The sequence below is a fragment of the Pleurodeles waltl genome, chromosome 5, assembly GCF_031143425.1.
Source record: "Pleurodeles waltl isolate 20211129_DDA chromosome 5, aPleWal1.hap1.20221129, whole genome shotgun sequence".
Classification (NCBI taxonomy): Eukaryota; Metazoa; Chordata; class Amphibia; order Caudata; family Salamandridae; genus Pleurodeles; species Pleurodeles waltl.
In genome coordinates this window covers 1,712,656,839-1,712,683,636 of record NC_090444.1, presented here as the reverse complement: position 1 = coordinate 1,712,683,636, position 26,798 = coordinate 1,712,656,839, and the positions used below count along the sequence as shown (strand labels likewise).

At 46.6% G+C, this 26,798-nt stretch overlaps 1 protein-coding gene across 1 annotated transcript in view; it reads right to left on the bottom strand.

Moving 5' to 3' along the window:
* LOC138296694 (adhesion G protein-coupled receptor F5-like) overlaps positions 1 to 26,798 on the bottom strand; it is a 1,174,222-nt gene that overhangs the window by 986,266 nt on the left and 161,158 nt on the right. Inside the window, exon 3 of the mRNA XM_069236066.1 lies at positions 4,282 to 4,333. Within this exon, the coding sequence (XP_069092167.1) occupies positions 4,282 to 4,333 (52 nt within the window). The remainder of the gene's footprint in view (positions 1 to 4,281; positions 4,334 to 26,798) is intronic.

The window sequence follows — 26,798 nt, the reverse complement described above, 5'->3', positions numbered from 1 at the left end:
AGTTTGCTAGTCTGTTCTCCCTGACCCCTGGACTCACCAATTGGTGTGTCCATGATGTTGACACTGGTGACAGCTTGCCTGTCAAGAACAAGCTGTACAGGCTGTCTGACCAGGTCAAGGCCAACATCAAAGCTGAAGTGGCTAAGATGTTGGACCTGAAGGTAATTGAGCCCTCTGATAGTCCTTGGTCCAGTCCAGTGGTACTGGTGCCCAAAGCTAATCCCCAAGGTGGGAAGAAAGAATTAAGATTCTGTGTGGACTACAGAGGTCTAAATGCAGTCACTAGGACTGATGCTCACCCCATACCTAGAGCTGATGAGCTCATTGACAGGTTGGGGGCTGCCAAATTCCTGAGCACATTTGATCTGACCTCAGGATATTGGCAGATTGCCTTAAGTCCAAGAGCTAAGGAGAGGTCAGCATTTTCCACACCAGAGGGCCACTTTCAGTTCAAGGTGATGCCCTTTGGGATGAAAAATGCTCCTGCCACCTTCCAACGGTTGGTGAATAGAGTCCTATCTGGGTTGGAATCTTTTAGTGCAGCTTATCTGGATGATATAGCTGTATTTAGTTCCACCTGGAGGGACCACCTGGTCCACCTGAAGGAAGTGCTTCAGGCCCTGCTTCATGCAGGCCTGACTATCAAGGCAAGCAAGTGCCAGATAGGGCAAAGTTCTGTTGTGTACCTGGGCCACCTTGTTGGTGGAGGCCATGTACAACCTCTCCAGCCCAAGATCCAGACTATCCTGGATTGGGAGGCTCCAAAAACCCAGACTCAGGTCAGGGCCTTTCTTGGCCTGACTGGGTATTACAGGAGGTTTGTTCAGAATTTTGGGACCATAGTGGCCCCTCTGACTGAGCTTACCTCCAAGAAACAACCCAAGAAGGTCATTTGGACCCCAGAGTGTCAGAAAGCTTTTGACACCCTAAAACAGGCTATGTGTTCAGCACCAGTGTTACTGGCCCCTGACTATAGCAAGGAATTTGTAGTGCAAACAGATGCTTCAGAGGAAGGGATTGGGGCAGTGTTAGCACAAGTTAATGAAGAGGGCCATGATCACCCAGTTGCCTTCATCAGCAGGCGACTACTCCCCAGAGAGAAAAAATGGAGTGCCATTGAGAGGGAGGCCTTTGCTGTGGTTTGGTCCCTGAAGAAGTTGAGGCCTTACTTGTTTGGCACTCACTTCCGTGTACAAACTGACCACAGACCTCTCAGATGGTTGATGCAGATGAGGGGGGAGAACCCAAAACTGTTAAGGTGGTCCATTTCCCTACAGGGGATGGACTTCACAGTGGAGCACAGACCTGGGACTGCTCATGCCAATGCAGATGGCCTTTCCAGGTTTTTCCACTTAGCTGATGAGGACTACCAGGGTGTAGGTTAGTACCCATCACCTTTCATCTGGGGGGGGGCAGTGTAGGAAAGTCCTTTTTTTTTGCCTGATCACCCCCACTCTTTCTGGATAGGTACTGGTGGTTACTGACTCTTGGCTGTGCCCTGGGTACTGCTTACCAGTCCCAGGGCCAGTGCTCTGTGTAAAATGGATATGCAAATTAGGCTAATTATAATTGGCTAAGTTAACCTACCTATAAGTCCCTAGTATATGGTAGGGCATGTAGGTTTAGGGACCACAGCATAGGTGGTGCACACCTAGGTGCATTGCTGAGGTGCCCAGTGTCATTTTAAAAGCAAGCCTGCCTTGCTGGCTGCTTTTAAATTAAAGTTATATGCAAATTCGACTTTGGAATTAAAGGTACTTCCAAAGTTTTAAACTACCTTATTTTTACATATAAGTCACCCCTAAGGTGTGCCCTATGTGCCCCTAGGGCTGGGTGCCATGTAACTATAAGCAGGGACTTTATAAAAATAGATTTATAAGCCCTGGTGAGGTAAAAACAGCCAAATTCGTTTTTCCCTCATTGAAGTAAATGGCCTTCATAGGCTAGAATGGGCAGACTTTATTTTAAATTTTAAAGTCTCCTTAAATGTTACATACCAAGAATTTGGTATCAAATTGATTGTTATAATAAATCCCACAACTTCCAGTTGTTGGATTTAATATAACTAGTGCAGGTAAAAAGTTTAGACTTTACCTAAAAAGTTGCCAATTTCAGCTCTGCATTGTTTTTGCTGCTGTGCTCTGATTGGCCAGCCTGCAGCAGCTTCTGCCAGGCCACTTTAATGAGGTGTGAAGTGGCCTGGCTTTACACAAAGGAATGTGCTTGGGGGAGAGAATCTCCCCTCAGCAGATGGGGAAGCAGGAAGGGGGAGGGCTGCCAAACTGGTCTTCAAAGGCAGAGAAGGACATCTGGAGCACCCAGCAACACCCCCACATCCTGCAACCCCAGACAGCTAGGTGCCCCCTTGATTAGATTAGGAGAGGGCAGGAGAGGGGTGTGTTTATGATTTTTAGCCACACCAGTGGGTGGGCTCAGCCAGATCTCTCCTCTAAAAATCAGATTCATCCATTTTGGATTTTTAGAGCCTGTTGCCTTCTGGGATGGATTTTTGCCACACTTCCCAGGAAGTGGTCATCACAGGGGGACGACCCTGTCCCTGATTGGAGGACCAGGGCCCCCCTGCTTTTCACCCAGGAGCAAGGATAAAACTGGCAGACCTGCACCCACGCCTCAGATCCCCACCAAATTTCAAGAAGAAAGAACTACAAGGAGAAGAAGGACTGCCCTGCTGGACCCCTGGCCTGCACCTGGACCCTGCACTCAGAAAGACTGCACCAGCTGCACACTTGGGCTTCACCACAAGAAGGACTTTGCCTGGCTTCCACTGGTTCAAGGAGGGACTCCCTGTTTGCTACAGGTGAAAAATTGCTAACCAGAGTCCCCTGCACCAACTCCTGAAAAAGTGACCAGCTGACCACTGCCCAGTGGCCAAAAAGGAGTTTGCGCCAGGTGCACTCTGGGAGTTGAAGTCCGCACTTCCCAGGGACCATCACAGAACTTCTGGACCCTTGGGGTGAGCTGTGGACCCCAAAAGAACCTTAAAAGAACATCTGGGTGAAGCCCCAGAAGTTTGGAAAAGATTGGAGAAATTTTAGAAAAAAGCTCCATAAAGTGACCGACTCGACGCGGAAATTCTAGCCGGCTTGCCTCAACCGCGACCCGGCCTGACTTCGTGGTTCGTCCCGGTCAAGAAAAACATCCGAAAAAAAGACTAAGTCCGAACGTAAAAAGTTGACCGGGACCTTCCAGCCATCGTATCCGAGAAGGGCTCCACGGACGTCGGATCAAGATCCAGGTTTACCCCGGTCGAAGGATTTTCATCTCGAAAAAACGACTAAGTCCGAAGGTAAAAATCACCACCGAGGAAACCGACTTCGCGTATCCGGACAAGGGCTCCAGGAGGTCGGATCCAACTGGCAGGTTCGTCCCGGGGAAGAAAAACATCGAAAAAGAGACTAAGTCAGAAGGTAACTTTTTGACCGAGGCCTCCGGCGACTTGTAGCCGAGCAGGGCTCCATCGCGGTCGGCCTGAAAGTTTGACTTTGCCCCGGTCCTGGTGCAACCAGATGACCCGATTGGCGCTTTTCGTTTCTGAGCGCTAGAAAATAATAATACTTTAAAAATTCATATCTCCGGTTCCCCTGAACCGATTTTAATCGTTTTTGTGTCATTTTAAAGATAAAAATATAAGCTATTTTTATAAATTGGTTTTGGATTTTTAAACTGTTTCCTGTGTTTTATTTAAATACTGTTTTGTGATATTTGAATGCTTTACACTTTGTCTCCTAAGTTAAGCCTTGACGCTCGATGCCAAGCTACCAAGGGTAGAGCTGGGATTAATTTACTGAGACCTAACTGTACTTTTGTGGAGGTTTGTGGCTTGTTGCTAGGTGTAGGTACCTACCTGCCCTACCAATAACCCATTTTCCAACACCCACAGCAGCAGAAGGAACGTCGAGAAGAGGAAAACAAGGAAATCTAGGAAAACTGTCACAGAGGCAAAGTTTGGATAGGAAAAGAAACTACAAGAATGGGATAAAGAGTCAGGGTGTGTAGGGTGGTGGAGGGGAAAGGTATTAAGAGGAATGAAGGCTCAGGAGCCTTCACACTAAAAAACCCACCAATCAGCAGCAGTAGCTTTAGGTTGCTAAGAAAAACTTTAAGAAATTGCTTACATTTCATTTTTCTTAACAAAGTAAGCATTGAGTAATTGGGGTCCAGTGGAGGAAAATGTGAGAACTCTTTTCTGTAAGTTTTCTTAATTTGACAAATAACTCTGAATTAAAGGATGTGTGATATAGTTAACTTGTATTTACTCACCTTCACGTTTCCATCTACGTTTGAAGGAACTGCGACTCTCTTCGGATTGTGTCTAAAATAAAATGAATGGTTCTAGTTAGTTTTTTGTTGATTCAATGGAACAATACATTATTTTAAGAAATACATTATGAACAAATTAATGTGCCTAATAAAAAGCTGGCTCCCAAGCAATCTTTGTTATAATGCCATTACCTCTACATCCCTCGCCACAGTCCTAAACCAAAAGGCTTTGTTATCAATCCCACGAGAGGAAACTAACCAGCTACAAGCCTCACCCCTCCACTAGGAATTACAGGACAATAGCACTCCCTCAGTACACCGTTTTATGTTTCCTGTCTTGTGGAGTGGGATAGGGAATGCAATAGACTGTTTGTTGGGCATCTGTTCCATACATTGTAGGATGGTTCTCTCTTCTAGCTAGACTTAGGGAAGTTCATCCTACCAATGTGAGAGCAGCGTGGTGGGGAGTAATGGACTGCATACCCGGGCAGTGATTAGTTATGTTTTGGCAGGTATGGGCCTTTGAAGCCTCTTCTTTTGCACGTACTTGTTTAAGTGTGTCTGGCGTTGTTTCTTTTTTGGTTTCCCCGCAAGTATGTGCATCTTTCACTGGGCACACTTATATGATGAAGGCTATTCATTGAGGGATGATTGTGCATGTATTCATCCTGCACTTGGTCAGTTGGAGCTCAGTGTTTGCGGAGTGTTCTGCGAGGATGGTGGTGTTTCTCTTAGTTATGGGCAAGCATTTGTTACAGAGGAGGAATGTGTCTCCTCCTTCTGTGGCTTCTTCATCCAGTGGGTCTTCTTCTCCTTTGCCTCCTAAGAAGAGGAAATCCTTGACAGATGCAGAGAATCTATCAAGAAACTAGTGATGGGGACACTGGTTTTTATTAAAGAAACAGAAAAGGGAGGCCAAGCATCATGCAGATGTTGAATGTTTGTACTCCGACTTGACTGACTCTGACCTGTCGGGAAGTTTTTCCCCTCCTGGTAAGAAGGAAAAGTATTTTTCAAAGGAGATGGTGTTTAAGTTGCTTGCCCACATCAAGAATAACATCAGATGTCCTTTTGAGGAGGTGTCAGAGACTTCAAAGGATGCTGTTTTGTGCCAATCTAAAAAGCATGTAAATGTGGGAGTTCCTATTCATCGGCATGAGTCGAAGGACCTAGATAAAAGGATAAAAGTATTATTCCTCGCTTTATGTTTAAGTTGTATTCTTTGAAGCGGATGGAGGAGACGCTTACTGATATTGTATATGTGGACTCTGTGGTGATGAGTCTTGTGGGTCATTCTTTGATGTCAGTGGAGAGGGTTCTCAGGGATCTTGCAGATAAAAAAGTGGATGGAGCCCTGAAGAATGTCTACTCTGGCTCCCACTTGGACTTTTGCAGTGGAATATATGGTACCTAAACAGCGCAATTGTTACTGTCAGACTTTAAATAGCTTTACCAATCTATGCAGAAAGCTGTACCTTGCCCAGAGGTGTTGGAAAACATGGAGAAACCAATCAAGTTGTTCTCTGATACTTCATTTTATGAGGCCTGTGTTGCTGCACTCTTGTGTGGGGCGTCTGTGGCTGCAAGGCAGAATTTATTTTTGGAGGACTTGAGTACTGACTCTGTTCCAAAGTTTGCAGCCCTGAGAATGCCCTTTAAGGGGGATAAGTTGTTTGGTCATCATTTGAAGGGAAAACATCATAAGATATTTAATAAGCTAAATCATTCTACCTCGTTTCGTAGGCAATCTGGCCAGAGAAACTCCTTTCAGTTTACACTGGGATCATTCAGGCAGCTTTCTAGGCAGCAGCAGAATGTGAAACATAAGTCAAGCTTTCCTCCCGGATTCTCCTCCAGAAAGTTTCAGAAGAAAGGAAAACCTGATCCTCAGAGCACCAGTTAGCACTCCTGACTTTTCCGGGCTGGGGGTAATAGATGGTCCAGAGTAGGAAGTTGTTGGCAGGATTCAACATTTCCAACAGCCATGGTGCTCCGCAACCACAGATAAGTGGGTACTAGAGAATCTGCAGTTGGGATATCAAATCGAGTTCAGCACCCCTTCAGTTCAGTCAGTGACCATTATCAACCCTGTTCCGAGATCTTTTAGGAAAGCGGTGGCTTTTTGGGGGGGCATTTGGAACCTGGTCAAGAAGAGGGCAATCATCCCCATTCCAAAGGCAGAGGAAGGACAAAGGGTTTACTGTGTTGTGTTCTTCATCCCCAAAGCCAATGGAAGTTTTTGGATTGTAATAGCTCTGAAATCATTGAACCATTTTTTGAGTAAGATGCCCTTCAAAATGGAAACCCACAGAGAATTATTCCTTTGATAGTACTTGTTGGCCCTGTTAGATTTGATGGATGCTGTTAGAACAGACAGCCTTGGGGTGGTCATCCCCCAACTAATGCCTGCCTTCCCCCACTTTTCTGACACTATTTTTGCTGGTTTCAGGACTCTGTTCTCTTTACCACTGCTAACCAGTGGTAAAGTGCATATGCTCTCTCCCTTAAACATAGTAACATTGGTTCCTTCCCAATTGGCATATTTGATTTACTTATAAATCCCTAGTAAAGTGCACTACATGTGCCCAGGGCCTGTAAATTAAATGCTACTAGTGGACTTGCAGCACTGTTTGTGCCACCCACATAAGTAGCCACTTAACCATGCCTCAGGTCTGCCGTTGCAAAACCTGTGTGTGCAGTTTCACTGCCACTTCGACTTAGCATTTTAAAGTACTTGCCAAGTCTTAAACTCCCTTTTTCTACATATAAGTCACCCCTAAGGTAGGCCCTAGGTAACCCATAGGGTAGGGTGCTATGTAGGTAAAGGCAGGACATGTACATGTGTGTTTTATATGTCCTGGTAGTGGAAAACTAAATTAATTTTCCACTACTGTGAGGCCTGAATGGGGTAACCAGGTTATATTTAGTATGACTAGAATGGTAATAGAAAATCCTGCTTATTGGTGAGTTTGGATTTTACATTACTATTTTAGAAATGCTACTTTTAGAAAGTGAGCATTTCTCTGCACTTAAAATCCTTCTGTGCCTTACAACCTGCTTCCAATGAATGTCTGGGCTGGTTGACAGCTTCCTTGTGCATTTCACCCAGACAACCACAAACACCGGACACTCAGTCACACCTGCACTCATCTGCATACTGAATGGGTGTTACTGGGCTGGAAGGGTGGAGGGCCTGACACTTACATTTCAAAGGCTAGTGGCCTGCCCTCACACAATGGACTGCCAAACCCCATACTGGGACCCTGGCAGACAGACCTGTACTGAAGGGGAATTTGTGCACTTTGAAACCACTCTTTGGGAATTTAAACTGGGTCTCTGACCCCACCAACTCAGACACTTCTGGAACTGAACATGCAACTTGTCAAGAGGCACTGCCTGGCTGTCCAAAGGACTCATCTGGACTGCTTTGCTGAGAAGGACTGCTGCCCTGCTGCTGCCCTGATGACCTGTTGCCCTCTGACTTTACTGAGAAGTGTTCTTCCAGGGCTTGGATTGAGCATGCCTCCTGTTTTCTGAAGTCTCAAGGGCAAAAAGACTTCATCTCATCAGGAAACTCCTTGTGCCACAAAAATCGCCTCACAGCCTGCTGGAAACGCCTCACAGCCGTTTTGCAACGGAGAAATTGCCACACAGCCAAGCAGGAACGACGCAGCCTAACTTCCAGAGTGAAGGTTCGATGCAGTGCCAGCCTTGCAATGGCAAATTCGACGTACAGCTGACCCGGATTGACGCACAGCCGAACCGGAGCAACCTGAGTGGAAAATCGATGCAGCGGCTACCATTCGACAGAAAATTTGACACATCTTCTTACCAGATCGACGTACCGACTGTTACTTCTTCCCACATGCTGAGGATTTCCCCGCATCTTCCCTGAGTGCCCAAATGATCCCTGCATCGCAGTGAGGAACCAAGTCTGCGCATCAAAAATCGAAGCATATCCCCTTGCAGCATGGAAAAAAACAACGCTGCGTCTGTGCCGCTTCAGGAAATCAGACGCACACCCTATTTTTCCACGCATATCCTCCTCTGTGGTGTCCGCGCGTCTCATTTTTTACGCAAACCAGGTACTTTGCGTAATCAAGTGACAACTGTTGATTTCTAAGATTTAAGACTCTTTTTAAACCTGCAAAAGTGATATTTTAACTTGTGCTTATTGAATCTTTATCGTTTTGACCTTAGTTTAACCTGATATTTATCCTATATTTTTCTAAACCATGTGTGGTGTATTTTTGTGGTATTTTCACTATGTTACTGTATGAATTATTTCACAAATACTTTACATATTGCCTTCTAAGTTAAGCCTGACTGCTCAGTGCCAAGCTACCAGAGGGTGGGCACAGGATAATTTGGATTGTGTGTGACTTACCCTGACTATGACTATGGTCCCTAGTTGGACAAGGGTGTATACCTCTGCAAACCAGAGACCCCATTTCTAACAGATGCCTACCTACACATCCTGATGCGCACCGAACACTGGCAGTTTAGGGTGCTTCCTTTTGGCTGAAGTCCTTCTCCAAGAGTTTTCACGAAGATGATGCCCGCACCGGTGGCGTATCTTCATCTCAATCTGGTCTTGTTATTCCCTTATGTGGATGATTGGTTGGTCCAAGCTCCATCTCCTTCGCTCCTCAAACGTCATTTGTCTCTGACCACTGCTATGCTAAGCTGTTATGGATTCCTCCTGAACCTTCCGAAATGCAATATTCTCCCCTCCAGGGATCTTCAGTACATTGGGGCATAGTTCGACACTCAGCTGGGCAAGGTGTTTCTCCCCACACACAGGAGTTGTTGAAGAATCTCATAGAAAGTGAATCAGCCTCCCTTTTCAATGGTTGAAGACTCAGGGTCACATGCCAGCAAATGTTTTTACAGTTCCAAGGGCGAGACTTCATAGGAGGCCACTACTATTCCATCTGATTACACAAGGGGGCCCTGTCCATGCCTGGCTTTTATTCCTATGGATGTCAAACTGTCTCTTCAGTGGTGGATGGTCAAGGACAATCTTTGCAAAGGGATGGTGATGCGCCCAGTCCCACCACTGGTGGTGACAATAGATGCGAGCGCTGTGGGCTGGAGAGCATCACTGTGGTTCCCCTAAGCTCATGCCAAATGGTCTGCAGCAGAACCATGGAGGTCATTGAACAGGTAAGAAATGATGACAGTTGTCCGTGCTCTGCATCATTTCAATCAACACCTGCTCCAATGGCATGAGTTGATAAGATCAGACAACAGAGTAACGGTGGCTTATATCAATCAGCATGGGGGTATCTGTTGCTGATCACTGACCGAGTTGCCCTGCAGTCTTGGTCAGTGGCCATAAACGTGTCTCCTCTCGTTGACAGCAGTTCACATTAAGGGGCTGGACAATGTGGTGGCAGATACATTGAGTCAAAAGTGTCCTCCTTCCCAGCATTTGCAGCTGACAAAGACTGTTTTCAGGGACATTTTCAGGAGATTTGGCCTCCTGTTTCTGGATCTTTTTTGCCTCCAGGCACAATGCATTTCATCTGAGGTTTTGCTCCAGGTTCCAGGAGGCTGACTGCGGTTTGGCCCTGGAAACTTATTTTTGCCTTTCTTCCCATTCCTGTGATCCAGATGTTTTTGTGAAAGATTCAGCAGAAGAAGGCCTAAATGATTGTGGTGGTGCCTAAATGGCCAGGCACAATGGATACCTGCTCCTGAGACACATTGCATGTGGATTTCAATTGTTCCTTCCTTTCTCCCAGGCTCCCCTGAAGTTGTGCACACAGCCTCAGCTTCATCATCTTTCTGTGAGAAAACAGGGCTGATTGCAGAGGCCCCATAACTTTTTGCCCCCATTTTCCACTTTTTGCTGGTGTTTTCCTGACTTTAAAGGTGCCCTGGGTACTGCTAACCAGTCCCAGGGCCTGTGCTCTGTGTAAAATGGATATGCAAATTAGGCTAATTATAATTGGCTAAGTTAACCTACCTATAAGTCCCTAGTATATGGTAGGGCATGTAGGTTTAGGGACCACAGCATAGGTGGTGCACACCTAGGTGCACTGCTGAGGTGCCCAGTGTCATTTTAAAAGCAAGCCTGCCTTGCTGGCTGCTTTTAAATTAAAGTTATATGCAAATTCGACTTTGGAATTAAAGGTACTTCCAAAGTCTTAAACTACCTTATTTTTACATATAAGTCACCCCTAAGGTGTGCCCTATGTGCCCCTAGGGCTGGGTGCCATGTAACTATAAGCAGGGACTTTATAAAAATAGATTTATAAGCCCTGGTGAGGTAAAAACAGCCAAACTCGTTTTTCCCTCATTGAAGTAAATGGCCTTCATAGGCTAGAATGGGCAGACTTTATTTTAAATTTTAAAGTCTCCTTAAATGTTACATACCAAGAATTTGGTATAAAATTAATTGTTGTAATAAATCCCACAACTTCCAGTTGTTGGATTTAATATAACTTGTTCAGGTAAAAAGTTTAGACTTTACCTAAAAAGTTGCCAATTTCAGCTCTGCATTGTTTTTGCTGCTGTGCTCTGATTGGCCAGCCTGCAGCAGCTTCTGCCAGGCTGCCTTGATGAGGTGTGAAGTGGCCAGGCTTCACACAAAGGAATGTGCTTGGGGGAGAGAATCTCCCCTCAGCAGATGGTGAGGCAGGAAGGGGGAGGGCTGCCAAACTGGTCTTCAAAGGCAGAGAAGGACATTTGCAGCACCCAGCAACACCCCCACATCCTGCAACCCCAGACAATTAGGTGCCCCCTTGATTAGATTAGGAGAGAGCAGGAGAGGGGTGTGTTTATGATTTTTAGCCACACCAGTGGGTGGGCTCAGCCAGATGTAACCTCCAAAAATCAGATTCATCCATGTTGGATTTTTAGAGACTGTTGCCTTCTGGGATGGATTTTTGCCACACTTCCCAGGAAGTGGTCATCACAGGGGGACGACCCTGTCCCTGTTTGGAGAACCAGGGCCCCCCTGCTTTTCACCCAGGAGCAAGGATAAAACTGGCAGACCTGCCCCCACACCTCAGATCCCCACCAAATTTCAAGAAGAAAGAACTTAACGAGAAGAAGGACTGCCCTGCTGGACCCCTGGCCTGCACCTGGAACCTGCACTCAGAAGGACTGCACCAGCTGCACACTTGGGCTTCACCACAAGAAGGACTTTGCCTGGCTTCAACTGGTTCAAGGAGGGACTCCCTGTTTGCTACAGGTGAAAAATTGCTAACCAGAGTCCCCTGCACCAACTCCTGAAGAAAGCGACCAGCTGACCACTGTCCAGAGGCCAAAAAGGAGTTTGCACCAGGTGCATTCTGGGAGTTGAAGTCCGCACCCCCCAAGGACCATCACAGAACTTCTGGACCCTTGGGGTGAGCTGTGGACCCCAAAAGAACCTTAAAAGAACATCTGGGTGAAGCCCCAGAAGTTTGCAGAAGATTTGACAAATTTTGTAAAAAAGCTCCAGAGAGGGACCGACCCGCCGCGGAAATTCTAGCCGGCTTGCCTCAACCGCGACCCGGCCTGACTTCATGGTTCGTCCCGGTAAAGAAAAACATCCAAAAAAGAGACTAAGTCCGAACGTAAAAAGTTGACCGGGACCTCCCAGCCATCGTATCCGAGAAGGGCTCCATGGACGTCGGATCAAGATCCAGGTTTACCCCGGTCGAAGGATTTTCATCTCGAAAAAACGACTAAGTCCGAAGGTAAAAGTTTCCACCGAGGAAACCCACATCGCGTATCCGGACAAGGGCTCCAGGAGGTCGGATTCAACTGGCAGGTTCGTCCCGGTGAAGAAAAACTACAAAATAAAGACTAAGTCAGAAGGTAACTTTTTAACCGAGGCCTCCCGCGACCTGTAGCCGAGCAGGGCTCCATCGCGGTCGGCCTGAAAGTTTGACTTTGCCCCGGTCGAGGTGCAACCAGATGACCCGATTGGCGCTTTTTGTTTCTAAGCGCTAGAAAAGTAATAATTCTTTAAAAATTCATATCTCCGGTTCCCCTGAACCGATTTTAATAGTTTTTGTGTCATTTTAAAGATAAAAATATAAACTATTTTTATAAATTGGTTTTGGATTTTTAAACTGTTTCCTGTAATTTATTTAATTACTGTTTTGTGATATTTGAATGCTTTACACTTTGTCTCCTAAGTTAAGCCTTGACGCCCGTTGCCAAGCTACCAAGGGTTGAGCTGGAATTAATTTACTGAGACCTAACTGTACCTATGTGGAGGTTAGTGGCTTGTTGCTAGGTGTAGGTACCTACCTGCCCTACCAATAACCCATTTTCCAACATAATTGGAAGCAGCGACGGGATCCTGTACTTGTGTTCAATATCACGTTACAGTTTTGGGTAAAACAAATTAAAAATCCTTTAAATTGTCCTAGTGCAAAGATTGTTTTTAATTTTTAATTTGGATTAATTTCAATTATTGAATTTTTGTAATTTTTCTAAATTCTTGTTTCCAATTTTTGCAAAACGTTTTTGTTGACACAAAACTAGGGAACCATGGAGCATGATCTGGCTAGCCTACCCACACTGACAGTAGTCCAGCTTAGGGGGTTGTGTATTGAAAGAGGGTTGCCTGCAACCACTGATCTCAGGAAGCAAATCGTGATCACATCCCTGACAGCATGGGCTGAGGCCCAAGAGGTAGAGTCAGAAGAAGCTCCAGAGGAGGGAGAAAGAAGGGAGGATGCAAGCTCTAACCACTCAGGGGAGGCAAGGCATCTGAGCCCAAGTGAGGATGAGGAAGAACGGTCCTCAGTAAATACAGTCACTAGGGGCAGATCCAAAGCTAGTGGTGGGAAGGGGGTCCTTTCAGGAGGAGAGAACCCATCCATCAGAGAAAGAGAGCTGGAGGCCCAACTAGCATACATAGCTTTGGAAGCAGAGAAGCTGGCCCTAGAAAAGAAAAAGTGGGCATACAAAGAGAAAAGAGATGGAAGCAGCGATAAAGAAGCTGAGGTGTCCATGGGTGGGGGAGTTTGCCCCAGATTACCCAAAGGGGTGGTTCCTGCCTATGTAGAGGGGGATGACATAGATAAGTGGCTGGGGGCCTTTGAGAGGGCGCTCCAAATGAGAAGGGTTAGGCCTCAATACTGGGGTTCCCTTTTGTGGGAGTTGGTCCCCAACTCAGGGAGGGATAGGCTTCTGACCTTAAGGGGGGAGGAGGCAGATTCATACCCTAGTATGAAGAGGTTCTTAGCCAAGAAGTTTGGTCTGACCCCAGAGCAATATAGAATGAAGTTCAGGGACACCCAGAAGGTCAGTACCCAGTCTTGGGTTGACTTTGTGGACATTTCACTAAAGGCACTAGAGGGCTGGATTATTGGTAACAAAGTAGATACTTATGAGGGGTTATACAATCTGATCATGAGAGAGCACATCTTGACCAATTGTACCCAAGAAAGGTTACGCCAGCATCTAGTGGACTCTAAGCAGACCAACCCTAGAGAGCTAGGGGAGGCAGCTGATGAGTGGTTGAGAACCAGGGTGGTTGTCAAGTCCCAGGGGGGAGACTCCAAGAAGGGGGGGACAGGTCCCCAAAAACCTAAGGAGGGAGGTGGTAAGCCCACCACAGAGACTCCCTCTGTACCCCAGAACCCTAAGAAGGAGGAGAGTAAATCCCACTCCCACTCTGACAAGCAGAGACAGGGAGACCCAGGGTTAAAAAAACTCTTGGACAGTAGGGCTTGCTTTGACTGTCAGCAGACAGGTCACTTCAGAGGAGATGCAGCCTGTCCAAAGAAGGTGGTTAGCACTGGGCTGTCCAGTGTAGCCATAGAGGAGGATTCCTCAGATGATGACGTCCTCCTAGCATTGAGCTGGGAGACAGGACCAGATGGTAAGCTGGTGATCCCTGAGGGTGGGAGTAGGCACTTCCACCACATTCAAGTGAATGGGATCCCTACCACTGGCCTGAGAGACACCTGTGCCAGTCACACTATAGTGAGTGACCGGTTAGTGACCCCAGACATGTATGTCCCAGGAAAGACAAAGAAAGTCAGGATAGCCACAGGGGAGGTCACCTCCAAACCTGTAGCCATAGTGCCCCTAGAGAGGGAGGGTATCCTTGACTGGATTAGGGTGGTAGTCAGTGCTGACCTTCCCCTAGATTGTATCCTGGGCAATGACCTCCCAGAGGTGAGTCTGGTCACAGATGGGGTGGTCGCCCAGGGCGCCCCCCCAACCCAAAGTCCTGGGGAGTCAGTCCCTACAGTTAGGAGACAGGGGTCCCCAAGAAAAGGAAAGAAGAAAAGGAAGGGTAGGCCACTCTTAAAGAGAGTTCCAGGGAGCCAAGGGCCTTCTGCCCCAGTAAGGGGGGAGCCCAGAGTTGGCACTGGTGAGGCCTCACCTGACCGCAAGGAAGTCCTGAGTAGTCAGGCAGCTGTCCAGATGCAAGGTGTTGCCCCTGCACTGACAGAAGGGAGAGTGGAAGGAGGGTGTCTGCCACAGGAGGTGGTAGCCCCCCACTCTAGACAGCAAGAGGGGTGCCAGGACCCCAAAGTTGCCCCTAAAGCAGCTCAGCCACCTGTCAGTGGAGAGCTTAGTGTGTGGTTCTGGGTACTGACAGCTGTCAGTAGCCTCTGCTGGGTGCTAGCCTTCCTGGCAGCAATGTACTTGGCCTGGGAGGCAGACCCCAGGGCCAATAGCAAAGTAGGCCCCCTGACCCTATTGGTCATGGTGGGGTTGCTCAAGTGTTGGGTGACCTCTTTGGGTAAGCTAGGTGTTGCCCTAGCAAAGTTTGGAGTAGGGGAGGTGGGCACCTCACTACCCAAGGTGGCAGAGAGAAAGGAGGAAGACCCCCCTAGAGGGAAGTTTCAGTTTGAGTTGGGTCCTTTTACTGTTGGGATGGCTTCACTACCCAGAGGGAGTGACCCTGACAGGGGGATGTAAGGCAGAGTAGGCCCTGCAAAGGGACAGCCAGTTTTCTTCACTGTCTTCCTCGCCTAACAAGCCAGGAAGACTCTCCCAGGGTTGGGCTGAGTCTCCTGGGCGTGTGGGCTGGGGGGGGGGGGGGGGGTTGTGTGAGAAAACAGGGCTGATTGCAGAGGCCCCATAACTTTTTGCCCCCATTTTCCACTTTTTGCTGGTGTTTTCCTGACTTTAAAGGTGCCCTGGGTACTGCTAACCAGTCCCAGGACCTGTGCTCTGTGTAAAATGGATATGCAAATTAGGCTAATTATAATTGGCTAAGTTAACCTACCTATAAGTCCCTAGTATATGGTAGGGCATGTAGGTTTAGGGACCACAGCATAGGTGGTGCACACCTAGGTGCACTGCTGAGGTGCCCAGTGTCATTTTAAAAGCAAGCCTGCCTTGCTGGCTGCTTTTAAATTAAAGTTATATGCAAATTCGACTTTGGAATTAAAGGTACTTCCAAAGTCTTAAACTACCTTATTTTTACATATAAGTCACCCCTAAGGTGTGCCCTATGTGCCCCTAGGGCTGGGTGCCATGTAACTATAAGCAGGGACTTTATAAGAATAGATTTATAAGCCCTGGTGAGGTAAAAACAGCCAAATTCGTTTTTCCCTCATTGAAGTAAATGGCCTTCATAGGCTAGAATGGGCAGACTTTATTTTAAATTTTAAAGTCTCCTTAAATGTTACATACCAAGAATTTGGTATCAAATTAATTGTTGTAATAAATCCCACAACTTACAGTTGTTGGATTTAATATAACTTGTTCAGGTAAAAAGTTTAGACTTTACCTAAAAAGTTGCCAATTTCAGCTCTGCATTGTTTTTGCTGCTGTGCTCTGATTGGCCAGCCTGCAGCAGCTTCTGCCAGGCTGCCTTGATGAGGTGTGAAGTGGCCAGGCTTCACACAAAGGAATGTGCTTGGGGGAGAGAATCTCCCCTCAGCAGATGGTGAGGCAGGAAGGGGGAGGGCTGCCAAACTGGTCTTCAAAGGCAGAGAAGGACATTTGCAGCACCCAGCAACACCCCCACATCCTGCAACCCCAGACAATTAGGTGCGCCCTTGATTAGATTAGGAGAGGGCAGGAGAGGGGTGTGTTTATGATTTTTAGCCACACCAGTGGGTGGGCTCAGCCAGATGTAACCTCCAAAAATCAGATTCATCCATGTTGGATTTTTAGAGACTGTTGCCTTCTGGGATGGATTTTTGCCACACTTCCCAGGAAGTGGTCATCACAGGGGGACGACCCTGTCCCTGATTGGAGAACCAGGGCCCCCCTGCTTTTCACCCAGGAGCAAGGATAAAACTGGCAGACCTGCCCCCACACCTCAGATCCCCACCAAATTTCAAGAAGAAAGAACTTAAGGAGAAGAAGGACTGCCCTGCTGGACCCCTGGCCTGCACCTGGAACCTGCACTCAGAAGGACTGCACCAGCTGCACACTTGGGCTTCACCACAAGAAGGACTTTGCCTGGCTTCAACTGGTTCAAGGAGGGACTCCCTGTTTGCTACAGGTGAAAAATTGCTAACCAGAGTCCCCTGCACCAACTCCTGAAGAAAGCGACCAGCTGACCACTGTCCAGTGGCCAAACAGGAGTTTGCGCCAGGTGCATTCTGGGAGTTGAAGTCCGCACCCCCCAAGGACCATCACAGAACTTCTGGACCCTTGGGGTGAGCTGTGGACCCCAAAAGAACCTTAAAAGAACATCTGGGTGAAGCCCCAGAAGTTTGGAGAAGATTTGACAAATTTTGTAAAAAAGCTCCAGAGAGGGACCGACCCGCCGCGGAAATTCTAGCCGGCTTGCCTCAACCGCGACCCGGCCTGACTTCGTGGTTCGTCCCGGTAAAGAAAAACATCCAAAAAAGAGACTAAGTCCGAACGTAAAAAGTTGACCGGGACCTCCCAGCCATCGCATCCGAGAAAGGCTCCATGGACGTCGGATCAAGATCCAGGTTTACCCCGGTCGAAGGATTTTCATCTCGAAAAAACGACTAAGTCCGAAGGTAAAAGTCTCCACCGAGGAAACCCACATCGCGTATCCGGACAAGGGCTCCAGGAGGTCGGATTCAACTGGCAGGTTCGTCCCGGTGAAGAAAAACTACAAAATAAAGACTAAGTCAGAAGGTAACTTTTTAACCGAGGCCTCCCGCGACCTGTAGCCGAGCAGGGCTCCATCGCGGTCGGCCTGAAAGTTTGACTTTGCCCCGGTCGAGGTGCAACCAGATGACCCGATTGGCGCTTTTTGTTTCTAAGCGCTAGAAAAGTAATAATTCTTTAAAAATTCATATCTCCGGTTCCCCTGAACCGATTTTAATCGTTTTTGTGTCATTTTAAAGATAAAAATATAAACTATTTTTATAAATTGGTTTTGGATTTTTAAACTGTTTCCTGTGTTTTATTTAATTACTGTTTTGTGATATTTGAATGCTTTACACTTTGTCTCCTAAGTTAAGCCTTGACGCTCGTTGCCAAGCTACCAAGGGTTGAGCTGGGATTAATTTACTGAGACCTAACTGTACCTATGTGGAGGTTAGTGGCTTGTTGCTAGGTGTAGGTACCTACCTGCCCTACCAATAACCCATTTTCCAACACTTTCCCACTCTGTTTGAAGGCTGAAAGGATGAAGTTGGAGGAACAAGATCTCCAGCCTCATATTATTGATGTTGTTCAGAAATCTGGGAGATCTTCTACTCTTTTTTCCTATTCCAAACACAGGAAGGTCTTTGATTCCTGGTGTTCTGCTCAAGGTTTTCTTCAGTGGACTTTTTTGTCTCTTATTTTCTCCCATTATAATTGGATCGGTTTCAGAAGAACTTTCTCTGTTGACCTTGAAGTCCCACTTGTATGCAAGTAGGGTGCTCCATGTGAGGCATGACCTGGTCAACAAGGCTGTTCCAGAAGTTGCTAGGTTATTCAAGAGCTTTGATATCTCTTGCCCTTTGATGAAGTCTACTTTCCTTTCTTGGGACCATACCTTGGTTTTGAAAGCCTTGTAAAACCCCTTTTTTTAACCTACTGATTTAGTGGCTCTCCATTTCCTTTCCTTCAAGGTTTTATTCCTATTAGCTGTCACTTTTGCCCATCGGCTGGGAGAGCTATCTGCTTTGCTCTGTCACCCTCCCTTTCCATCCTTTCTTGATGACTTTGTGGTTTTTTGTCCTGATCCCTTCTTTCTCCCTAAGGTGATGTTGAAGTTCCATGTTTCTCAGGATCTGACAAAGACTACAGGAAATGTAATTTTTTGCTTGTCACGTTTGGTATCACAAGGAAGGGGAAGAAGGAATTCAAGACCACATTGAGTCACTGGATCAAGGAGACTATTGCATTGGTATATACCAGCTCTGGTATGACTCCACCTGCTGGTCTGCCAGGCCATACCACCATGTGGGTGGCTGATTCTTGGGCTGAACTGAAAAGTGCCATTGGGAGAGATTTGTAGAGCTGGAACTTGGGCTTCAGAGCGCACTTTTGTTAGGCATTACAGGTTGCATGAACTGCTACAGGGATGCAAGACTTTTTGCGCTCATGTTTTGCAATCAATGTTGTGGGAAAACTGGGCTGATTGCAAAAGTCCTCTAACTTTTTGCCCCCATTTTTAACTTATGCTGGAGTTTTTCTGACTCTGATGGTGCCCTGAGCACTGCTAACCAGTCCCATAACCTGTGCTCTGAATAAAATGATTATGCAAATTAGGCTAATTATAATTGGCTGTGTCAACCTACCTGTTAGTCCCTAGTATATGCTAGGGCATGTAGGTTTAGGAACCCCAGCAGAGGAAGGGGAAACTAGATGCACTGCTGGGGTGCCCAGTGTCATTTTAAAGGCAGGCCTGCCTTGCTTTCTGCTTTTAAGTTAAAGTTAACCCCAAATTCAACTTTGAAATTAAAAGTACTTACGTCTTAAGCTACCTTATTTGTACATATACGTCACCCCTAAGGTCTGCCTTGGTGTCTCTAGGGTTGAGTGCAGTGTAACTATAAGCAGGGACCTTATAAAAGATGTTTTATAAGCCCTGGTGAGGGAAAAATAGCTAAATCTGTTTTTCCCTTCATTGTAGTATATGGTCTCTATAGGCTAACATGTGGAGATTTTGTTTTAAAATAATAAAGTCTTATTTTCCATAGAAAGGAGCAAAGTATGGCATGCTTAGTGTCAAATTAAAATGTACAATAAATCCAACAACTTGCTGTTGAATTCAATATAACCTGCACCTAGAAAGAGTTTTAGAACCCTTTCTAAAAGTTACCAGATTCAGCTCTGTAGTGCCCTTCTCAGATTGATCAGCCTCTGGCAGCCAGGCCGGGCTTTCTTGAGGAGGTGTGAAGTGGCCTGGGATGAACACAAAGGAAGTGCCTGGGGGAGAAGAACTGACTCAGCAGATGGTGAAACAGGATTGGAGGAGAGCAGCCAAACTGTACTTCAAAGGAGGGAAAGACCTGGTGGCCCCTGTTGAGATTAAGAGAGGGCTAGAAAGGGGTGTGTAAAGGGAAGCTTAGCCACACCAGTTGGTGGGCTCAGCCAGACCTAACCTCTGAGATTGAATTTTTGCCATCTTGGATTTTTAGACAATGTTGCTGCCTGGGATTTATTTTTGCCGCACTTCCCAGGAAGTGGTCACTCAAGAGGGTGGTTGCCTTCCCTTGATGGGTCAAGAGGTCCCCCACGAGCAAGGCTAAAATTGGCAGAGCTGCACCCCTACCTCAGATCCCTAGTAGGAACAAGATAAAGAAGAAGAAGGACTGACCTGCTTGACCCCTGATCTGCACCCTGACACTGCACTATGAAGGACTGCACTAGTTGCACACTTGGGCTTCAGCACTAAAAAGGACTTTTCCTGTCTTCAACTGTTTCAAGAAAGGACTCACTTTTTGCTACAGGTAGAAAATAGCTATCCAGAGTCCCCTGCATCAAGCCCTTACAAAACTGAACAGCTAATCAGCGATCAGTGGTCATGTTTGGATTTGAGACAAGGTGCATTCTGGCAGTTGGAGTCCTAACCCTCAAAGAGCAACACAGAGCTTTTGTAACCTTGGGCTGAATTGTGGTCTCCTAAAGGACCTTCAAAGACCTTCTGGTAGAAGATCCAGAAGTTTGGAGAAGACTGGAGCTCTTTTGGAAAAAAGTTCCATAAGTGGACCCATCCAACGTCATAAGTAAAAACCAGCTTACGTCGACCGTGACCCGTCTGACTTGTAGGTTCGTCCCGGTGAAAAGCTCTGGAGCCCCATACTTCCAGGATTTCACCGGGGGCTCAAGGAAAGGCAATTCTTCAACATGAAATTGGCTTGCTTTGAAGGGTCATCCAACGTCAGAGAGAAGAGGCTCCAAAAAAGTCTGAACGTAAAATGTTGACCGAGGCTTCCCGCACAACGTATCCGAAGAGGGATCTAGGGAGGTCGTGTTCAATTTCAAGTTCGGCCCAGGCTAAGATTTCCGTCACAAAAAATTGTCTAAGTCCGAATGTAGAATTCTTCATCGAGGTCTTTTGCAAAGCGTATTGGAAGAGGGCTCCAGGGAGGTCAGATCAAGCTTGCGACTTCGCCCCAATGAAGAAAATCTTCAAGAAAAAGAGTAAGTCAGAAGGTAAAACTTTGACCAAGGCCTCCTGCTCACTGTAGTCATGCAGGCTCCACTGATATCGGCCTCAAATGTTGACTTTTCCCCAGTCGAATGCGACCAGATGTCCAGATTGGGGCTTTTATTTTCTATTCATTAAAAAACATTTAATCTTTAAAAAATCATATCTCCGGTTCCCTTTAGTGGAGTTTTGTCACTTTGGTGTCATTTTAGAGATAAAAACATAATCTATCTTTCTTAAATTGGAGTTGGACTTTTATAGTGTTTTGTGTTTTACTTATTTACTGTTTTGCGATTTTGTTAAATGCTTTACACACCTGTCTCCTACGTTAAGCTTAACTGCTCATTGCCAAGCTACCAAGGGTTGAGCTGGGATTAATTTATTGAGACCTAACTGGATGTAGTGGAGTTAGTGGCCTATTTTTAAGTGTAGGTTCTTACCTGCTCTTACCAATGATCCACTTTCCAACAAATGTTCACTTGTTGACTGAGTACTCTATGGAGCTGGTTACTGTTCGGGAGTGTTGTGACATTAAATCACTTGCTATGGCATCATATCTGACTCTCCTGGTTACTCAAAAGGCCTATACTCTGCTTTTGCATGACCTCATGGTTAAGGACTGGGGCAAGGACGAGGGACCTAGAGGTGGGAATCTTCATTACCCTTAGCGCTACTCATCCTCGACCCAGTCCTTCGTACCCACCCTCCCTCGCTGTGATAGTGGTCTTTTGATAGAGGCTTAGTATAACAGGGTATACTGGAGGAGGGCTATGCTCTTGTAGTTTTCAGTGGAGGGGGTGGGGCTTGTAGCATTTCCTGTTTTGTTTCCTGTCCTAAGATTAGAAACTAAACTTTATAGTTAAGGAATGGGTCAGGGTGAGTAGGACTTAGAGTAATGAAGAGGACCGATAAGTAATCAGAGCAATACTTGATGTCACCAATAACTTTCCAAAAAATCAACATTAATACATTTGTAAATCCGAAGCTAAAAAGAAAAAAGGTACACATGTGGCTCTTGTCCTACATGGTTGATTAGTTCAAAATAATAAGATATATAATAATTGCACTTCTAATTATTCGCTTCTGCAAGGTCTTAGCCCAGATTGGGGAATGATTTACAAATATGACCCAGATGTCTTGGGAAACCTCTCCAAATGATCTGTGTAAAGGCAGGTCTAATTTGACTTTGGGCTTTGAGCTTTAAAAATAGATTGTAAAACTTTAGGGCATATTTAGGGCCCCCTAGCGCCACTGAAGCATCACTTTTCATGATGCTCTGGTGGCGCAATGCCCTGAGCCGTGTTTACAAGGTAGCGTTAAGCCACTTTTTGTGGCTTGACACCACCTTGTAAATTTGTCCCCTTCACACACAGCCCTTTGCGTGGAAGGGGCGTGCAATGGGTGTTGCTGTGGGAGTGCCACAGCAAAACGTATTGCATTTTGACACTGCCTCAGATTTACGAGTTTGCACAACCTGAGGCAGTGCCAAAATCTAACGCGTTAGCAAGGTGCAATGAGGAGGAATACTGTCATTCCTCCCCGTTTTTTGCTTTTTCTATGTGTGCTGCATTCTGCAGCATGCATAGAAAGAGCAAAATTCCAGATTTTTTTTTTATGTGAGGGAAGGTGTCCCTTCCTGCACACAATCATTTCAAAATGACGCTTTGGCACTTCTGTGTGTGCTGCATTTTGCAGCACACACAGAAGTGCCAAATCGCAATTAGTGATTGTTTGTGTGCAGGAAGGGGCACCTTCCCAAACATAAACAATCAAACCCCTCAATGCAGAAATCCTTGCACAATGGTGGCACTAAGCAGCTCAATTTAGCACCAGCGAAGGGGGAAACACCGGGGAGCGCTGAATTCTAGTAAATGCAGCGCATTCCTGAGCTTCTAAAGGGATTCAGCACGGCGCTGCCAATTTGCGCGCCACTTTTTATTAAATCTGGCTCTTAGTTGCAAATGGAGGAATGTATGAGGGAATAGAAACAATGAACTTCACTCAACATTATTTGTACAGGTGTCACACATGCGTAAATAAACTAAATTTACTGTCAGAAACTCTGAATCTCGATTCACAGAAATGCAGGGATGTGGTTGAGGTCCTAGGGGAGAGGCTGGAGATGGCTATTAGAAAGTTTGTAAATACCCAAAAAGTGGTAATCTTTTTCCACACAGTATAAATGATAGAGTGCATTCCGAAAATTAAACAAACCACACTTTTATCAACAATGGTAATCAATAATTTTGGTGTGCAGCTGTGCTGCCTGGTCTGGCTAGAAGATTTGAGTAAATCCTAAAGTCACACAAAACTGACCTTCAGGCTTCCAATTTAAATAGGATAAATGCCGAATGAAACAATAGTGTCCAATTCTTCAATTGTTCCTTTGTTGAATTATTGAATGTGGCAATCTTCAATATTCATATGAAATGGTTGTCAAAAGTGTGTCCGCAGCATGTCTATGACTACAATTACAGACCTTGTTTTGTGAAACACTGTTCTTGATTTTTACCTTTCTGCAGTTTATGCATTACTTATTGTTGGGCCTGACCATTTTTGCTGGGTCATCCCTGTAGGAGCCTGGCCTGGTTTGTAGTGGGTACCTTGGCTACTTACACCTTACACCAGGTCCAGTTATCCCTTGTTAGTGAATGTAGTAGAGTTCTAGCAGCTTAGGCTGACAGAGGTAGCTCTAGCAGAGCAGCTTAGGCTGAATTAGGAGAGATGCAAAGCTCATGAAATACCACCTATAGTTACCCAGTACTTAGAAACAAGTAAAGACAATACTCAGTGTTACCAAAAATAAAGGTATTTATTTTGGTGACACAGTACCAAAAATATCTTAGAGACAATACTCCTTCTGGAGGTAAGTATTATTCACAATATATACACTAGACACCAAAATTAGACAAGTAAATAGTCATAGAACAATGCAAACAGTAGGCAATCCTATAGAATGCAATGGGAGAAAATAGGTCTAGGGGCAACACAAACCATATACTAAAAAAGTGGAATGTGAATCACAAATTCCCCCCTAGACAAGTGTAGTGTGTGCAGAATCGCTGGGAGAGTACGATTACAGTAAAGGTAAGTAAATTACCCCACCCTAAAGCCCAGAAAAGCAGGAGTAAAGTACTGAAAGTTTCCTTAGGACATACTACACCTCGTATTTGGGATTTTGCAGCAGCCAACCAAGTCTGCAAAGAACAACTGCTGGATTATTGGGCCTGAAGACCTGCAAAGGAAGGGGACCAAGTCCAGCAGTCGAAAGAAGTTCTAGGAAGGACAGGAGCCCCTGCCAACCCAGAAGAGGGTGCAAAAGAAGAGTCCTTTGTTAGTCAAAGATTGCAGAAATGCACCCTAGGAAGATGCCAGCCAGTTCCTGTATGAGGCAAAAGATGTTGCATGGTGTGAAGATTGTTGCAGATGAGATTTCGTGCTTGAAGGCGCCAACAAGCCTTGGCTACCACAAAAGTGCATTTTTCATCAAAATGGCACTGGATGGACTCAGAAGGGATCTGGGGGCCTCTACTCTGTATGAGGAGGAGGAAGTAGGGGCTCTTAGCACTTCAAGAGAGCCCTCAGGATGCCAGACAGCACCCCCAGAAGCCACAGGATGTGGGTTCAAAGGAGGTGCAAAACATGGTTGATGCAGCACAACAAAACAAGGTCCTACACCATCGGAGAACAACCTAGTGAGTTGAGCATCGCAGGGTGGAGTGCTGGGGACCTGGGCCACGTTGTGCATGAAGGAATTTTGCAAAGAGTGCTCAGAGGTCTCAGGAGGTGAAGAAGACACAATACACAGGGTTACTGTCTTTCTTGGGGAAGGCAAGGTCTTACCTCCTCCAAATTGTGTCAGCAGGACCTCGGGTAAGTCTTTGTCGATGATGTCTACCCTCTGTGTCCTTAGGAGCACGCTCGTCACTGTGAGGAGTCCCAGTGTACCGGTTGTCGCCTTGGAAGGTGCCTGCTTGGAGCAGGGGAGTGACTCTGTCACTCCACAGGTGATGTCTTCAGTCCTTCTGGTGCAGGATGAAGACAGGGAGTCCCCAGAGCATACACACCGTGGAAACTGTTGCAGTTGCTGACTTGTAGCTGAGGCTGCTGAAGAAAAGTGGCTCTTGTAGACACTTTGTTGCAGTTACAGCTTTTCTTGGAGCAGGCTGCGGTTGATCCAAGGTCAGAAGAGTTTGAAGTTGTTGCAGAGGATTCCTGAAGGAAACGTGCAAGCAGATTCTGAAGAGAACCCACAGGAGAGACCCTAAATAGCCCTGAGAGGGGGATTGGCTACCTTATCAGGTATGGACCTATTAGGAGCGGTGTAGGAGGCTGGCCTGGCTTGTAGTGGGTACCAAAGGTACTTACACCTTGTGCCAGGTCCAGTTATCCCTTATTAGTAGAAGAGAGGTGTTTCTAGAAGCTTAGGCTGATAAAAGGTAGCTATGGCAAAGCAGCTTAGGCTGAACTAGGAGACATGCAAAGCTCTTACTATACCACTTATATCATATGCACAATATCATAAGAAAACACAATACACAGAGGCCCTGATTCTGACCCAGGGTCGGCGGGAGCACCGCCGACAGGCCGGCGGTGCCCCGCAGGGCATTCTGACTGCGGCGCTTTGGCCGCGGTCAGATTTGGAAAACCGGCGGTCTCCCGCCGGTTTTCCACTGCCCTTGAGAATCCTCCATGGCGGCGGAGCGCGCTCCGCCGCCATGGGGATTCTGACACCCCCTACCGCCATCCTGTTCCTGGCGGGTCTCCCGCCAGGAACAGGATGGCGGTAGGGGGTGCCGCGGGGCCCCTGGGGGCCTCTGCAGTGCCCATGCCAATGGCATGGGCACTGCAGGGGCCCCCGTAAGAGGGCCCCACTTAGTATTTCAGTGTCTGCTATGCAGACACTGAAATACGCGACGGGTGCCACTGCACCCGTCGCACCTTCCCACTCCGCCGGCTCAATTCTGAGCCGGCGTCCTCGTGGGAAGGATGATTTGCCCTGGGCTGGCGGGCGGCCTTTTGGCGGTCGCCCGCCAGCCCAGGGCAAATCCCAAAATACCCTCAGCGGTCTTTCGACCGCGGAGCGGTATTTTGGTGGGGGAACTCTGGCGGGCGGCCTCCGCCGCCTGTCAGGGTCAGAATGACCCCCAGAGTTACTAAAAATAAAGGTGCTTCATTTTTATGACAATATGCCACAAGTATCTCAGTGAGTACCCTCAGTAAGAAGGTAAGTAATATACACAAGTTATATGTACACAAACCACAAATAGGTAAGTAAGGGTCAGAAAAGTAATGCAAACAGTGTAGAATTACAATAGGTTGCAATAGGCAAGCATAGGTCTAGGGGCAACACAAACCATCTACTCCAAAAGTGGAATGCGAATCACGAATGGACCCCAGACCTATGGGAGCTTGTAGAGGGTCGTCGGGACTGTAGGAAAACAGTCAGGGTGTCCAAGATACCCCACCCCAAGACCCTGAAAAGTAGGAGTAAAGTACACCAACTACCCCAAAAGAGCACAATAGTTGTGATAGGGGGATTCTGCAAGAACAACAAACACCAGCAGTGCACTGAAAACGGATTCCTGGACCTGAGGACCTGCAAAGCAAGGGGACCAAGTCCAATAGTAGCGACAGTGTCCGGGGGGGCAGCAGCCCAGAAAACCCCAGATGAAGGTGCAAGAAAGCTGCCTCTGGATGGAAGAAGCTTGGAATTTTGCAAGAGCGAAGAGGACTAGGAACTTCTCCTGTGGATGGAAGATGCCCACATCGCGATGAAGGTTGCAAAAGTGTTCCCATGCAGAAATACCGCAAACAAGACTTGCTAGCTGCAAGGGTTGCAGCAAAGGATCCCAGTGACACAAGGGTTAAAACAACATATATACAGTGAAATATGTGGGTAACATGCCAGGCAAGATGGTACTTTCCTACACAACCCACCTCCCCCAAACGAAGGACAAATAAGACTACCCATGACCTGATGAGTCTTCATTGTCTAAGTGGAAATATCTGGAGAGTCCATCTGCAT